The sequence below is a fragment of the Gymnogyps californianus genome, chromosome 3, assembly GCF_018139145.2.
Source record: "Gymnogyps californianus isolate 813 chromosome 3, ASM1813914v2, whole genome shotgun sequence".
NCBI classification, from domain to species: Eukaryota; Metazoa; Chordata; class Aves; order Accipitriformes; family Cathartidae; genus Gymnogyps; species Gymnogyps californianus.
This window is the reverse complement of record NC_059473.1, coordinates 125,628,179-125,646,519: the sequence shown is the minus strand read 5'-3', so window position 1 is coordinate 125,646,519 and position 18,341 is coordinate 125,628,179. Positions and strand designations below refer to the sequence as shown.

Below are 18,341 nucleotides of genomic sequence, written 5' to 3'. Positions count from 1 at the left end.
TCTCATGGCTGCAGTATGAACATTTTTTAAACTTATATCAGGGAGTATAAACTATGCAGCATTTGATTGGTTGCCATGTTTTGGAGAAACTATGAATAACATTCTTAATAGAGCTCTGGCTGACTAGGCTTCTGAGAATCTTAATTTCCTGCCATTTTTAGCAGTTTTAAAGGCTCAAATCAACATAGGTATTTGGCAGCTAAACCATACACGTGTTTCTGGAGGAGGCAGATATTGACACAAACAAAAACACCCCACCACACACACAGCCTGTTTGATTTTAAGTAACTTATTAAAGCTCCAGTCCGACTGTCTGTAATAAGTCTTTCAGCTGATGACAATAGAAAGCACATATTGCACCTGATGATCTCTTTGCTTTTCCATTTACTACCACTTGGGTTTGAGAAGTTTAAATTATCAGAGATCAGGTAAAGAATACTTCTACTGACCACCGACATACAGTTCAGCTTTAAATGAAAAAGCTACGATCAGTGGCATTTAAACAAAGCTCTTCTATGTGTTTAACTGAATTTTTCTCATATCTGTCACCCTTAAGACCACTTCCTTTTTTTTCCAGAAAACAGATCATGATTGACTGTAGATGTCCAGTAACAGGTTTTGCCTTCTCCTGCACCCCTGTTATTTTGTTTCATGCATACGTTTTTTCATTTCCTCCCCTTGCAAACAAGCAATAAATTAAGTAGTCACAACTTTAACCCTATCAATTATTACAGGACTTTTCAGTTTCACAGTAGTTTAAACAAATGGATGGCAGTTCCGACATAAATTGGTCCCTACCCTTAGCCACCTTTCCAAGTATTTTTGATACATGTAATGCCCCACTGTCAAGACACTCCCAGAGCTACACCTCTCCAGCACATTCCCATTCCCCTTCTTACACAATGGATACAAGCCCATTATGAGAAAATAATTGTGAAAATTAATTTCATTCCAAAATGACAAACTGTGCCCCGCTCAAATTATTTTGCAGATTTAAATTTCTCCTGTTCCATAATAGCATATGAGAAGAAATGAAACAGTTCACAGACCCATTAATTGCTAACACATTGTTTAGAGCAGGAAGCAAATGCAGTAAGCACTAGGTTTTCAAAGCATCTTCCCAGCATGGTAAAATCAGCCTTATTTTATAGATGATGGCAATTACATTGCAGAAAGAATATATATTATTTTTTAAACGGAAAGCCCTCTATCAAGGCCTACATTTCCTAGTTGTTAGCCTCATATTTAATTTATGAAACCTGACCTTCCTAATTCAAAAATCTTACCTGGCATCTCCTTTTGAAAGGTTGGTGTTTACAGGATGAAGAATAACCTTGTTTGCATCCACATCCACCACACATTTTGTATGCAGATCAAGCTCTATAAAGAAATGAGAAAGTGTCAAGTGCTGCTCCTAAAGCACTAGGATTATATACACCATTACTTCCTCCAGACACCAAATTTATTCATGCAGTCTGACAGCCACCCATCAGCTAGAGAATAGAAACAGGACTATTGCCAAATTCCACTTCTAGAGATATTCTGATGGGATGGATCCTGTCCAGCTTTAAAGCATGCACTCTTTTCAAAACAAGAAAGAGCACTTAGGTTTTACTGAAGGACAATCAGCATATACAAGGCAGTATGAAATTTCTTCTGGGGAAAGAACCATTAGGCATGGTACCACTTTGACAGCTCTTATTGCTCTCTCAATGCCTCACACGCTCGGAGGGAAAGCTGCCCCTACCATCTGCAGCACGTTTTCCCCGGCCACTGTTGCGATACTGCAGCATGCCATGCCAGCTGTTAGTCCTGGGGCACCTGCTTGGAGAAATTCAAGTCACATCAAAAATAATTTAGGTGTGAGCGTGTAGAAATGGGCTTATCCTTCCCCACAGGCTCCCAGTCAGCTGGAAAGCCCAGCTCTTCCAAATGACGCTAAGCAATGGGATATATACACTATGAGTAATAAGAATATTTGGAATGTATGAGAATTCTCAGCCATAGAGGCGGGGGAAACAAAATAAGAGCTTCAGATAGCACTGACAACCGTCCAAGGTATCCACCCAATGACAAATGGAGTTAGATATAAAAAAAGCAAACAGCCACTTGCAATCAAAGTCATTGCCTGCAGACATAGGGGCCTGGACATAAACAAGTCCAGTCCTATGTTCTTACACGCCGATGCTGAGCCTGGGAAGTGCACCCAAGTGCCGATACCTATAAACATGACACACTAAGCGCACCCAGCAGGCACTCTGCAACGCCCTCACACGCTGTAATGACGAGGGGCTACGCTGCATAACCTCCATACGGAGTTCAAAACCTCAGCTGAATCACCGAAATATGCTCCTGTCTAATCACGTTAATTATAATCCTCATCCTCCTTCATCTCTGCTCTTTCCTTCTTTGTTACCTGTACTTGCTCTTTCACCTTACAGCACCTTATAAACTCAGACCGCAAATCTCTCAGGCAAAGACTGCAGATCTTAATTATTGCATGGCACCTTGCAGACTTATTGCTACTGTTAAATAACATAATAAGGGGAAGTTTATTTCACTGACATTTTTTGAAAGAAATGTTATAGCCTTTTGCTACTTGAAACACAACAAAGGAAGCCAAAGCTCAAGATTACTGGTCATAGCAGGCAGTCCCATGAAACTGAAATCCTTCTGAACAAAACTACTCCTCTGTTATTAAACTGTGCTTTTGTGGAAGGAAGAGACAGACAAGCTTCAGAAGCTAGTGTTTATTTTAATTTCCCCCCACACCCTGAAAGCCAATTTCCCTATCATTAATATGCAATACATGCTTGCTTAGATGAAATTATATTCTTCATACATACCATATCCAACAAGCCACTTTATCTTGGTCTGGCTGGTTAGTGATTAACATTCTGTATTGCAGTGACCTGCTTTTCCTCAACTACTGAAGAAGGTTTTTACATGCTACCTCCCTTATGCAAAGCATAAGGTATGCGCACTCTGTATATAAGCAGTATGGTCTCTATCACATTTTTTAATCCATCTCTTGAGAGAGAATGCTGATGGCAGGTTTTGCACCCATGACTGCCCAGTGAACTCAAGGTCTTGCTAGTATTCATTAAACCTCTCTTTGTGAAATACCTTTAAGAAAGCACACAGACAGGATACAAGAGTTCCTTAAAGTCACATGTCCTCACAGGAAAAGAAGAGAGATTCAAAGCCAATTTGTCATGTACAACACACCTTGTCTGATTATCGTCATCACAAAGGTAATGTTAAAATCCCTCACCTAGGCATCCTGCAGACGGGACAGCACGGTTTCGGAAGACCTGGTGAGCCAACCTAACAGCTATTGCCAAACAGGGAGGTCTCAGTCCTTCCTTCTGGCTACCTGTGCCTGTTGCTCACCTTCCACCACTAATGTGCTCACCAGACTCCTCTGTAAGTCACTTTAAGTTACTTCAATGGCAGAAAACTATCCAACATGAAAAACGGATGTATTCAGACACACAGAAAGTTACATCAGCCCAGTGAAAGGTCTGAAGAGCATCAAAGGCCATGCAAACAAGGGCGTAGACCTGTACAGGGGGGAAGAGAGGAGGCAGAAGAGTGAGACCTTCTCCCAGCAGAGATGAACTGCTACATCAGCTCATGGTGTCCCATGAAATAACCCTTAAGAAACACTTATATTCAGCCTCTAAGCCGGGTTATGTATCTAGACAGCCTTAAGGCTACTTATCCCAGTTACCTTAGCAAAAGACTCACATGGCAACTCTCCTTTTAGCTGAAGAAATAGTTTAAAATCTGTTTTAACAGCACATCATACACTTTCTACAAATCCTGGCTCCATTACAAAGCATGTTCTTTGGCTGATTTCTGAGTTCTTTAATGCTTCTGGTAGGTTGAGAGATGAATCTTGTTACTAGCCACTGCTGAAAATCGTATCATTATAATTTCCACCTCATTAAGTTCTTAATATTGCTAAAGCAGGTTAGCCTTATAGACAAATTATCTTCCTGCTCTTTTGGATATGATCACACATTGACTCCACCCTTACTTTTACTAGTTTCGGTGTCTCGTAGGTAAGCAGTGTACTTGCTGCCCCTGAACAACAAGCAAAATTAGGATGCATCAAGATAAGATAAGAACGCACATCCAAAACCACCGATTAGTTAATCTTGTAGTAAGAACTCATTTGTTGAGGCTTGGTATTATTATTTCTTTCAACCATACAGTATCTTTTTTTTCAGGCAGCACGAAATTTAGGTGAAGTTAAAAGATGACAGAAGTGGCTCACTGCCAAACTTTGGAGATTTAGCACAAATCTTGTAGACAAACAAGATTTTAAATCTCACCTATTATTATTGCTAACCTGCTTCTACCTTCAGTCATTACCAAGCCAACACAATCAGCTACTCATTTGCTTCATCAAATCAAGAAACTAATCAGCTAATTGCTTTTTGAAAAATTAAAACTCAAACTCTCAACATCTCAAGAAACATTTATTGCAGGGAATGAAAGCCTCTTCCATAGCTTCGGAGTAAGAGAGCTGTGACGTCCATAATAAAAGGGTAACACATATCTTAGTCACTTTTCCACATTTACAGGTCATAGCTGTAGAAGTGTTAAGCAAAGCTGGGCTGAGTGCAAGAATAATTGTTAAGTCATGTGCATCCAAGCTACTCACAGAGAGTCTCTCGGATGACTTTTTATTTCACTTGTGAAACTGGAAGGTGGGGCTCGAAGGAGGCCATTCTCCTTCCCATTTCCCTTGATTTTCCAACTCCGCACAAAAGTTTTCTAAGACAATAAAAACTGAGATTCAAGCAATGCAGATCTTAGCTGAAACCACACTTGTGTAAATCCTAAATGACTACACCTATTGGGTGTTGTAGAAAGAATTAACACCACCCATGTACGCTTTGGGCTTTTTCACTAGCCTAAGAAATTCAGTGCGTTTCAAACAGGGTGGAAAAGTCAGTAAGCAAGAGGGAGCAGGAAAAGCAAAACCAGGAGCAGCATACCATCGCATGCAATGGTGGATTCAGCAGGCACTGGTATATTCCACTACAGGGAGGAGTTTACATTCCCTCTGCAATAGCAGTCCCACCTCTGGTAATCATAAACTCAACACAGCAGATTTTCCACACCAGCGTTAGGAAACACTAGCAAAGGTGCAACTTTAAAATGTACTAAACAGGTCTGGGGCAGAGACGAAGAGTGTATGTGAATCCTGGAGGAAGGGGAGAGGAGAAGTATTTTGGAAAATGTCGGACATTTTCAACTCTGGGAAACCTCCATCTTCGTTTATGGATCAGTTAGGGAACTGTCTTCATAGATTAGCTGCAACTAATGACACCACTGGTTGGATAATGATGTACCCAGCTCACTCACTCTAGTAGGGCACGGAATCAAACCCAGCTGCATCAGGAGGCGTAACGAAAACATCTGAACTGCCATGCAGTGATACTGGAGCTTTTTCAGCCACCACCCGAAAAAGTCATCCCACCATTAAGGTTACCGTATTTCAGAATGAAACAAAATGATCCTAATAGATAGCTTTTACAGGGCAGTTTGAAATAATCTTAAAATGAAAGATGATACAGTAAATAAGTTTGTCTGCAATTTATTAAACTAGTGGTTGGGACCACGGCATCATAACAGCTTTTAGTACAACAGTCACGGTAGCTGAAAAGTCTGTTACAACTTACTTGACCTTCCATATTTTCCTCTTTATATACTCTATTTTTTCACATTGTATAAGATGAATTAAGGGAAAGCATTTCCCGATTCATCAAGAGCCTTTATTTCCATATAAATTTTTCCATCAGATTTCAGTTTAAGAAATTAGTTTCTGTTGGTTGACAGTTTTTCAGCCCTTTCAAATACCATTTGATCCTAAACCCCACTGAAACAAAGATGTGAACCTGGTGTTATAACACAGGTCGAATAAAACTTGCGACAGATTCTTCCTGGTCCTACTACCAGGTTTAGGGCAGCTGCACCTGCACTGACACCTAAGCACCCCTTGGAGACAGGACATTAAGCTCGACAGTGTCACTGGGAACCAGCACGGCTGCTCTTGTAGAGTTTCAGAAAAGCTAACTGAAGTATAAAAAATAAAATGTGAAAGGTTTAAAGTGCATGTACTAAGCTCATAAGCCAAAATTGGCCCCAAATACAAAAGCTCAAAATAATCTCCTTTAAAGACAGAGGACAGAAATTTTATATTTTAAATTGCCAGTAGATTTTCAGGAGATTAACATTCCCTTGAAGGTTAGAACTGGAATGTTGTGGCCTGAGCCTTCAAGTTGCATTGAATAAGAAATTACAGCTGGTTTCTTGTACCTTTCTTGGTCCGAAAAAGCAAATGGCAATAACACTGAGAAATGTTTAAATAGTAACTTTAAAATATTTAAAAGTTTACTTATCACACAAATTAAATGAATGCCAACTAAAAAAAAACCCAGAAGCTGTTATTTGGGGTTTTTTGTTTTGTTTTGTTTTGTTTGAAAAAGAAATCTGAAAGCAAGTTCAAACACAACAGGTCCTCAAGTTTCCCTGCCAGTGTTTGTTGCCTTAGAGTGACTTTTCTCTTTGCCCTTTGCTATGTAGAAGCCAACACAAATAAAGGAAAAACTAACTGACTATATGAGAGTGTGAAAATAACTTACATCTAAATGACAGTGTTGAGAGCTTAAATGGAAAAAAATAGCATAATAGCACTTTTAGGGCACTAATTACAAGACATAGTGACTGATACATTCTGGACAAAAATACAGTAATTTGACTTGTCCCTTAAGTCTACCAACATTAAATCTATGCAGGCATCTTTCAAGCTTCTCTGCTATATATATGAACTGTGCAAATATAATTCATGAAATTTTCAGTTTGCAGCAATTAAAGATCATTAAATATGTATGAGTGCATCTGGAAGAGCACACAATACTATCTAATCATGATGATGCGGTGTAAGTCAGCTCAAACTCATGAGCATGTTGAACGCAAGCAAGCTCTCCTCACATGTTAACACTACATTGTCCAAAAGGTAAAAAATGTATTCTACCTTCTGCTGTTTCATTTTCTGCAAGAAAAGAGCTTGCCAAACAGCTTTAGTAAAGGCACTCCATGTATCTGGACATTAACCTTACTCACAGTTAGTTCTGCTGCGCTGCTCAGCTCACAGAGACTAAGTAAATAAATCAGTCTGGTGACTTTCTGATGCAGCAAAGAGCTCTGAGGAAGTTCAATGCACAACTCTGTGCTGCTGCTTTGTTTCGGGCTTCAGAGTTAACAGGAATGAAATGCAATAGTGTTTGCCCTGCCACCAACCACCCAAAAGCCAAGGCAGAACTATTCACAGTGTGTGTATCTGATCTTTGTTGACTTTAGGAGGAGCAAGCAAACGTGAAACCAGAGCAGCAAGGTAATCTCATACTGCACTTTAGGCTAGCTCTAAAGATGTAATTAGCACAAGAATTGTTTGCCTTTGTGGCATGCACATTGGACTGACTGGTAGTCTCGCCAGAGACTTTGGCCGTGGGGAGTAAGCTTGTAATGCCTTAGGAGTTCCTAAAATACAGCTGCCTCACTGAGGAACACAGGATGAAACACTAACTCTACATGCTTTACGCGTTTGTCACCGTATCGCTAGGTTAATCCTGCTCATACCACAAACACTATTCTTTAGGTTATCAACAGTCACCAGGAAATATTAAAAACTCGAGGCACTCATGGATGACAAGGATAATGGTGAAGAAAAGTCTTGTGTTTTGCATATTGCCATCAGGATACAACAGGTGCCATTTCATTTACTCTGATACCATAATTAATCTTATAAGACTGCTTGCACAAACTCCAATTTATATAAATTGTTTCTGTTCTAATGTCCAGTGGAAAAAAACCCAACCAAACAAACCCACAGGAACAACTCCCGCCTCCTCCCCCAAAGCCAAAAACATTTCAAGTGACTGGAAATACAACCTCCTCCAAAGGGCAGGAGGACATAAAATTAGCACCTAATGCCGTGGTCAGATGCTTGCACAGATACAGAAGCAAATTCCTTCCTTACATGCACTGGAGACAGAATCTTTATCATTAAAGCACAAAAAGATCCCTGTTTGAACACAGAAACTAGTCTGGATGAATACACACATTAACGTAATAGATACCTGAATGTGTATTTACAGGCAATCTAGATATTTAAACTGGAAGCTATAGGTCTTACACCACAGTCCTACAAACAGTTTAATCCGGCAGCGTTGCCAGAATGCAGGCTGTGGTCCCATACTGTTTAAACCTAACCTGGCACACCCACACCACCACTCCTCATCTGAGCTGTGTAACGCCACCACCCACCCTTGTGCCAGCACCGGTACGTCTGTTGCTCCTCAATAAATTCATTAAAGCACTAAACACATAACTTTTTGCAGTTAGTTTCCTGCCTTTCTTGTTCAAACAAGTGAGATGTAGCAACACAACAGCAGTAGTTTTGACTGGCTTAAGGTGTCATTAGCCATACCCTTGAGCATAAGTCATATTCTTTTAGTACTGATAAAAGATGTTATATTTTAATTAACACTACACTGAATTGATTCAAAGGCACAGGGAAACACAAGGACTTAAATGTACTTATGGGATGCCTGTACACCAACATCACCTGAAAACAAAATATTCAGTAAGACAAATCTTAATTAAAAAGCCTCCAGCTGTCTTTTGCTTTGCTTCATGGTATGGCTTGAGCTTTGCACAGCATTTACCTGAAATACAATGAATATCTGCTAAGCGAAGTCAAACACTGACAACATTCATAAGAGGAAATCCACTACAACTCTAAAATACAACAGCAAAAGAACTTACTGATGGTTATCAAAAAACATCTGAAAAAAGCAGTGCACTAGGAAATACTTTAGTGAATGACAAAACAGAAGACTAAGAGTCTTATCTGACAAAACAGTACTGAATTATTTTATTCAAATAGCATGCTAATGGCGATCCCAGTTTGCAAAGTAGAAAGTATGCAAAAGAAGTCACTATTGCTACCTAGCAGAGCCTACAACTTTAAACATGACACTGCAAGTGTGTTGACATAGTAGTAGTTTTACAAAAGCATGGCTTCCATACACAGCTTGTAGGATTGGGGTCTACTTTGAAGCAAGATGTGAAAAAAGTAACCTAGATGCAAAAAACCAAGAAACCCAAGTACAATTACGAATGCTTCCCCTCACTGCTAAAAATTAGTACTATAAACTTAGTTTATAGATCACCACTTTGCATGAGAATGAAGCAAGACCCTCAATACTATCACCTTGAAATGCAAGTACTATGAATAACCAACTATTTGATATAGAAATCCCTTCAACATGCACGCAAGGAACCTATTATACTTTTATGAGCTGTATAAATTAGTAATAAACATACCACTTTTATTAACCTAATAAACCCTCGCCTTAAGAAATTCATAATTCAAACACAAAAGACAACCACCACCACCACAAGTAAACACTGAGAATATTTCAAAGCTTAAATTTCAACAGTTGTAACCATCTGACAGGTTTGCAATTTTAAGCCCTTCGGTGCAGAGGGAAGGAAACAACACTACTCGTGATCCTGAAGAAAACAAATACTTGCTTCAGGTCCAAAGCCCCTGAACTTCATACAAATACTACTTAGAACAAAGTGCACATTAGAGAGCTTCCAAGAAAGCCGCCTCTTGCCTCAGAGCCTATTAAAAAAGCAAAGCCACAGAAGTCTTACAACTGGATGACTCTTCAGAAAATCAGTTACACAAATTCTTAGATTTAACATTAAATAGCCAAGAAAAATACTAGGTTTCATATCACTGTTTCTATAAATTCTAGGAGCATCAGAAATACTACATGGAGGTATCAGTTGTTTAGAACTGACAAAAACTTCTAGACTGTGACAAATAATCTGCTCCAAAAAAAAAAAAAAAAAAATCAATTCCAGGACATTTTGTTTCAGGGACAAAAAGACATTGATCTTTTAGGCTAGACTTACATGGATTTAGGTATCACTCACAAAATAAGAGGATGCTTTAATAGCTGCAAAGCGGTTGTTACAGAGAGGAGGTATGCCCCCGTTGCCAAGCTATGTGCCAAGAGCGTGGGGTTCAGGTCCCTCTTCTCTCTGATGAACAGCAAGGACTGATACTCAAACATCCCTCACTCCTGGATGAGCCTCCTAACAACCAGGCTACAGTCATCCTCTCTAGTCCATAACATTTTAAAGTTTATACAGAATAAAACAGCTCTGATAATAAGATATACTCTCCCATCCTCCCAGATTCGTGCAGCTCAGTGTTAGGATATTCCCCAGGAAGGCAGAAGCTTCAAATAGCTTCTTCAACTGCTCTAAATCTATAATCTTCCACCATTTTTTCCCCTTTACTTCCACCACTTCTTCCCCACATACATTTTCTGCAGAACTCAGTCCCTAGCTGGAAATGGCTGGAAGACCACTACATGTGCACAAACTCGGGGCTGAACATATGTAGAATATATGCCAGGAGGGAGAGGTGCATTATTCATCCTTGGAGATTCAAAACTTGGCGGAACAAGGCCCTATGCAACCTTATCTAATTTGACCTGCTCTGAGGAGCAAGTTGGACTACAGACCTCCAGAGGTCCCTTCCAACCTGAATTATTGTATCATCCCGGGGCTAAAGAGCACTACAGTCAGAAGATGTCTGGGTCACAGCCAAGGAAATGACCTATGACAGGAAAGGGACATGAGCAAGAGGAAAGCCCATGTCTATCACTGAAACAAGGCACCACCTTTCAGCTCCTTTCCATCCCAGCTCCCACCAACTCCTCCACACTGTCACTCAATCTCCTCCAAGCAATTGTCCACAAGGATGGGTCCCTCCTCAGCTTTGACAACTGCTACCTGAAATTTAATAAAATGCAGATTTTGGTCAAAATATCCTCGATTGCCCTAACCCACCAGACTGTAAGGACATCAACTCCGTCTCCTCTGTTTTGGATGTGGGACTCGAGAGCTCTCGTGAACTCAGTTTGACATTCCCCTGCTTTTATTTTAAAAGGTATGGAAATACTGTATTCAATAGTTTAACCTTTTTTTTTTCTTATTTATCGAAAGGAATTAAAGAGTTACTTTGTTTCAGATCATGTAGAAGATAAAGGGCTTCCCCCCCCCCCCCCTTTTTTTGCTTCAGCTATTAAACTGACTTCACTTGACTCCCTTTCCCCAAAAGGAATTATTGGCATACTCCTGTGAGAACGTGGGGAAAAAAAGCCACCCTACACATTTCTTGGATTTTTGCCTTCTTCACCTTCCCATTTCTTGGCTGAAGTTGCCTTTTCATACTTGCTTCCTCATCATCTAGAGCAAGTTTTTCTAATTAAGACAAGTAATAAACATTTAAACAGATGCCCAGACCACGGTCTGATTAACATAACCCTTAGGCAAGTTTCGTTGAGGGGAAAAAAAAACCCAAACACCAATCCAACAACAACAAAAAAATCTTCTCTTGTCAATTCAGCTTCCTCTTCCATGTTTTCTTGTTTGTTTTTGTTTCTTTTGTGCTTATAGTGCCTCTGTCATCTGGTTAACTCCGTCCCACTCAATCACCGAGGGGTAAGAAGAGGGGTTACAGAGCTGAGGGCTGAATTAGCACATGAAAAAATGCAGAGGGAGAGGCATTTTCCCCCCAAACCCCAGAAAGCAAGAAGAAGGAAGAGCTCTCCCAGCAGGGAACAGGGTACAGCCCGGCTGTAAAGCAGGTGCAAGAGGTGTGGAAAGGGGTGTACCCCGGGGGGAAAAAAGCCATTAGACAGGGCGAGTTTAGGAAAAAGATGTCAGGAGGGGGAGTGAAGACAACTGCTTCGTGAGAGCGGCTCGGCTTCGCCCCCAAACCTATCTGTACCTACACACGCGTGCATAATAAATAAATAAATAAATAAAACACATACACACACCCCTACCGACACACACACACACCTATAAACACGCCCCCGCGCCGGGTCACACGCACCTCTACACCCTCACGCGGGCACACCTGCCCCTATAGACACCTATGGGGACAGGCACCCCCCCGGCCTCCCGCCCCGCTCTGCCCCTCGGGCCCGCTCCCCTCACACGCACCCCGGGCGCGCACCGGGAGGCCGGGGCGGGGGGGGGGGGGGTGTGGTGTCGCTGAGGGAGGAGGGTCTCACCTCGCCGGTTCATGGGGCGGACGCGCACCGCCACCTTCACTTTGGAGTCCCCCATCGCGCCGCTCCAACCTCCCCGGCTCCCTCGTCCCTCCTCGGCTTCCGTCTACGGAGGGACACCCGGCGGCGCGGGGAGGAGCGCGAAGCGGAGCGGGGCGGGGGGGGCGGGGGGGTGAGACCGGGGCGGTGGGAGGGAGGCACCGTGCGTGACCAACGTCCGGCCGGACTACAGCTCCCAGCGTGCAGCGCGGCGGCTCGCCGAGAGCGGGAGGGGAGGCAGCGTGGCGCGCTGCACGCTGGGAGCTGTAGTCCTGCCCGCGCCGCCCCCGCCTGGAGGGGAAGCATTGCATGCTGGGATATGTAGTCCTCCAGAACAGAGGTGTTTCGTGAGGGGCTGCGCCCCAAATGGCGTTTGTGGGTTATGTTGTACAACGGGGCGCTGACGGGGGGGTGTGGGGGTCTCGGGGTCACCCCAGGTCCTGTCACTCGTCCCCTGGGTGGCTGCAGGTGAATCCCATCGCACCTCGGTCCCCCCCCGTGCATCGGGCCCTTTTTGGGGGAATACTGCGATATTTTGTGCCGAGCAGAGAGCAGCATCGCCGCCGAGACCAAAAACCTCACCTCACCGCAAGATTTACTCTGGGAGTAACGAAGCAAGACGGCATTGCTTTGCTGGTCTGTGGGGTTTCTGTCCGTTAGGAATCGCGTCACATATTGAATATCATGAACCGTAACCCAACGTATAGACCATGGTTTTAGATGATGACTGGGTCTGGTTTCACAGAGCAACCTCTGATACCCCCGTCAACACACTGTTATTAACGGGCCCGTTGCGATTTGCTTAGCCAAGGCAGCTCACTAAAAGAACTCAACAGTAATAATCGGAGACAGTTTGAACAATATTACAATTTGTCCCCATTAGATGGCTCGACTGCTCAACTGCAGCTACTGATTGCAAAGACCGAGAACGAAACTATAATGCAAAGATGCAAAAAAAAAAAAAAAAAAAAAAAAAATCTCATTTAAATGGTCACGGTTGAAAACCCTTGCAGCTGCTATTTTAGTTCAAAACAAGGATTCTCTCTGTGTTATTTTGAAAGGCCAGATTTCAGCAAGGAGGGGAGAAAAAACAAATTCAGAAATGTAATCCTTTGGCCCTTCAACATTGAACAAAGTTTTATGACAGAAATAAACAAATAACACATTTCCAAGTGGTTTTGAGATAAGATTTCAGGAGGTAGCACTTTTTGCCCAGAAGAATTGCACTCAATATCTATCGTTTCATGCCTGCCTGACCTGATCTTGTCGAGGCAGAGAGAAAACGAATATTAAGTTGGCATTTAAGTAACACTGGGATTAATGTCCATGTTCTTAAGAGCATCCCAAGTGAGCATGAGGGTTAAGAAGATATCTTGAAGTTAAAAAAAAATTAAATAACGGAAGGTTAGACTAAGCAGGGTGGCAAAACTTGAAACAAAAATTGAGTTTTTGTCCATAGCAGCAGAAAGCCTCGGCTCCTTGGCCTGCCGCACTCGCAGTTCAGCCCCGCAGCCCTGTGCTGCGGAGGGTTTCTTGTTGGGAGAGGGGACGTCCTGCTTTCAGCCTGCACAGTTGGTTCTTGCACTTGTGAACTTGAGGATCCAATTACAGGATGAAACCCAGCTTTGAACTTCTTGTGGTATTTTCCAGCTGGGGCCTCGACAAACCACACCAACGTTTTCTGAAACCGAGTACTTTGCGATGGAGATAAATATAATCATGGCCTTACAGCTGGGCACGATGAGCAGCAAGTGGAGGGTGGGGTGTTTTTTTACGTCAGGTTGAGTCACCTGGAATCTGATTGAAAGAAATGGGATGAAACCTGCCAGATGTGCATACTGCTGGGGATAGCAGGTGTCACCCACACCCAGTCCTTCCTCCTGCATCTTCTCCTCTGGTATTAGTTATCATTGGTCTCTCTGTTATATGTAAAATTAAAAAGCAAGTCCTTTGGAGAAACGATTGCATACCACCTTTTTATTTTTTAGCGAAAGGTGCCAGCATGTTTTAAGTGCCATGGACAATAACAAATGCAAGCATACAATTCTTGCAAGCTTTGCTCTGGTTTTCTACTCGGAATGAAGGATTTATTTTAAAATCTGACAAATCACCCTTTTAGCCTTCCTTCAGTTCTAACCGCCAAAAAGAAACCGGATTCATGTATGATCATTTCTACCTTCTGCAAACTTCTTCAAAGACGGAGACATCCTTGGAGCCCACAGAACCGTCCTCAGCTTCGACGTCGGGTTTTATCGGAGCTCTGGGAAGGCGCGCAGGAGCAATAACTTCTCATGGCTCTCTGCAGTCCTGCCTCTGGACTTTTCCTTTATGCAAGCCCCTGCCTCCTGCAATGAATTACAGTAATGCAACTTATCTTGCACTGGCACAAGCTACCTCAGTGTAATTACCCCACTGTGAATTCCTCGACAAGCCCTTTCCCTGGCTCAGTGTTTCACAGTCTGTGGGAAGCATCTCCCTGGAGGGGCACAGCTTGGAGGAAGGATATTGTTTCCATTCACAGCACTGGAACATGCTAATTATGCTGGCAGGAAAGGGGGGGGTGTGGGGGGGGTGGCAGCTTTCACTTGGGAGGGACAGGCTGGGCAAATAGTTTGTGAAACGCCAACTTAACCCCATCTTGTAGGGAATTGTCTCCAGCTCTTTTCCCCCTTCCTAGTTACTGTAATGAGGGGCTGACTTCCCAGATTAGCTCTGGCTATTTAAATGCTAATTTAATTAACAAAACATCCTTGGGGGAGAGGCATTACTTGTCCCTCCCATTCATTTATCGAGCTTCTGAATGCAACGCTATTTTCATCAGGTTGAGGAGCCACAGTTATTGCTATACCCACCTGGTCATAGCAGGGATTAAAGCAGTGACGCGGAGGAGAAAAAAACAGGTCCTTCGTCTCATTTTTTTATAAGCAACTAAATTTGATTGATTTTATTTAAAAGTAACCAAGTCAAAATGGTTTCATGTGCCCCACATAACTGTGATGATGCCTGGGGTGTGCATATCACCAGGCTGCAATGGAAGAAGTTGGCTTTTGTTTTTATCTAGATGAAGGCATGAATGGTTTAGATCTCAGATCATCCAGATAGAATTGTATCTCAGGGCAAGCCAGAAAACATGACAGTCTTTTGGATGTCTCTTCTTCCAAACCGTAACAAGCAACATATCAAGCATATTTTAAATCCATTTTTTCATTTGTTAGACTGCATATCAAAGGAGACGCATCAATTATGAATTTGCTGTAGACCTAGTTTCTGCCCATAAATCATTCAGGCGTTGGAAAACTAAAACAGAGGATCTTACCAGTGTTTAGTTAGTTGTATGCAAACTCTTCAGTGTCACCGTGGTCCACTTCTGCAAGAAGCTGAGCACCACTGGGACAGTCCCAGTCAGATACTGGGAGGCGTTCAGGGCACTCAGCAGCTCTTTAGCATCTTCGGTGATCAGGTCCTCAGCACAAGAGTATTTGGCGAAACATTTAAAAAATAAGACCTATTGCTGTTGTACATTTTTCTTAGATTTTTGTTTTGTCCAGTCCCTGGGGTAATGAGTTTTATTCTGATATGCTAATTTTGTCTTCAGGTTTATCTTGCTTTTCAGTCTGGAGATACGAATATATAAATGTAGTAGAAATTTATAGGTACTTACAGGCAAAAATAGAAGACAAGTTTGTTATAAATTTCTTTCAACTATAATTGAGAAAAAAAGCACCAAGGGAAATCGGTATTAAGAACGAGTCAAGAAATCTGGATAAAACCGAAAATCAATTTCTCCAAATCAGTTGTGTCAAAATTCTGCTTGTTATCAAAATTTTGTTTGTTTTTTTAAAGGAATTGCTGAAATTTCTCATGCAACACTTCGTACAAATGTACAGGTTCAGGAGACTCGCAGTCATTTTAGGAAGGCACTTTCTGTGCTCTATTATTTTAACAGGAACTTTCTAAAATTGAAGGATTGATTGTTTCCAGTGTCATTCGTAACTGTGAATTTTACTGATCCTGGGATGGACTTTTAAAGGTATTTAAGTGTGGCCTCCTGCCCTCACTGTGAACAGTATCCCTGGGCAAATAAATGAACTCTTGAAGTCTTCTTGCAGTGCTAGATTATAAAAGAGTAAAGCCTGAAACAAGCCTTTTTGTAGACAGCCCCCACTTTTTTAAGGTTATTCCAAAGTTCAAAATCCTGGTCATAAATTTCATGGCATTATAGGACATAATACTCTTTCCTATATTACCCAGAGGGAATCCCAAATCGATAGCTGGGCTCTGATCTCTCCATAAACCCCATATGGACCCTGTTTATGGCCGTGAAATTTCTTGTAGCTACGCTTCGCCTGGGGTGTTTCTCCCATACAGTGGGATTTCAATACAAATTCATACCTCTGGCAGCAACGCAGGGCCAGGTAATATTAGCAATTTATGTGCTGGTAGGATGAGGCCCCCGATGAGAATTTTCTTATCTTATTGACTAAAAATTTTTATTATTCTTATCAGCTGTTCAGTTTGCTGATACAGCGTGTTTCAAAGCAACTAGTTTTACCAGCCGTGCTGCATTTTATTTGAGCGGTTCTTTCCTCAGATAAAGACTTGACACTGGATTTCATTTGTTTGAAAATAAAATAGATTTTCTGTCTTTGGAGAAAATGGAGAATCTCTAGAGAACTTGAAAAATACAAAATTAGCAGGAAGGTATGTTCAGCGGTTGCAAGACAAGCTTGCAGTCCTAGAAAAGCAAAAAAACCCAACACAATGGCAATCACTGATACTCGGAAGAATGCATATTTAGAGAGTTGTGTAATGCTTGCAGCGTTTATCTCCTAGTACTTCTGAGATACATGATCGGTGAGAGCTGAACTGCCTTGACTTCAAAGTCTGGAATACGTTATAGCTTCATCTGCTGAATCATGTTGTTCTTGCTCCACTTCTGCAAGGAGACGCCTGCAAAAGCCACATTTTTTTGCTTTTCCACCCATCCATACTCTCTCTCTTCTTCACCCTCCCTCTCTCCAGAAGCTGTACAGCTTCAAGGCATGTCCTAGCGATCCAGACACTGCCAGACACTGGCTGAGCTCCTAATCCAAACCCAGATCTAAATTTCCAGCTGCATTTACACTAATAATAATAATAATAATAATTTTAATGTGTTTTGCCTATGTGTAGCAAATAGCACCGCAGGCTAAAATGCCAGCTCCAGATACCCCCAGATTTAATGAGTTGGTGATTTGATGTTGAAACCTGGGAAATTGTGACAAATGGGGATGCTGCTGTCACCGCTGGGAGCTGCAGAATTTTTTGATGAAATACAGGATTTTAACAGCGATCAAAAATTCCTTTCTGACTCTATAGACAAGAGTGACACCCGGTGGCTAAGGAGCAAAATAAAATCAGGTCTAATTGTAATGTTCCCTGTCCTTATTTACTGATTTTTCTCTTGCTGCTTTTAAAGAAAGAGCTGAGGACAGGGAAGTACTTCTATCTCCTTGCAGCACGAGCACCCATCGCCTGGTGGCACCGATTCCCCTGGACCAGCTCCTTTGGGGTGAAACTGGGAGAGCAAAGGGATGCTGGCAACCCTCCCGTGGCTCCTAAAATGCTGCGGCCAAGCATGGAGGCACAGATATGGTCCTGGCACCCTCAATTTGGGCAGAAGATTTCCACTGATCCTGCCGCTACTCTTACGTGGCCCTTCCCAGGGTTTGTCTAGGCTCAGGGCTTGCTCTCATTAGGACACGAGATTTCATCTGAAATGGCGACAAACTCATTAGCGCAGGTTATCAGAGAGAGGTAAATACTGGGGGGCTCCTTTTTGCTTTGTGCCTACTCAGTATCGCTTATCATACACTAAAGATCAGGTGACAAAAAGAATGAAACAGCATTTTTGACTACTGCTGTGGATGTCACCCTAATACCTTCAGCTAAGTGATTATTGATGAGTATTATGCATGGTTAACTACCTCAAGGAAAGTGTTAAAAAAAAAAAAAAAAGTAGTAATCTTTGGTGAAAAATGTGCTTTATTTGGACTTTAATTTGGACTTGCTAAAAATGAAAATGAAAATGCCCAGGTAATTACATCACTCACTGAGCTGTGGCTTTAATAAATGTCAAGTGTT

General features: G+C 42.1%; 1 protein-coding gene across 1 annotated transcript in view; it reads right to left on the bottom strand.

Moving 5' to 3' along the window:
• The window catches only part of KIF13B (kinesin family member 13B), a 130,251-nt gene extending 118,012 nt beyond the window's left edge, over positions 1–12,239 (bottom strand). Inside the window, exons 1-2 of the mRNA XM_050893684.1 lie at positions 12,183–12,239; positions 1,287–1,380 (exon numbers count right to left, since the gene is read on the bottom strand). Of these exons, the coding sequence (XP_050749641.1) occupies positions 1,287–1,380; positions 12,183–12,237 (149 nt within the window). The 5' untranslated portion in view covers positions 12,238–12,239. The remainder of the gene's footprint in view (positions 1–1,286; positions 1,381–12,182) is intronic.
• Between the last annotated feature and the right edge of the window lie 6,102 nt (positions 12,240–18,341).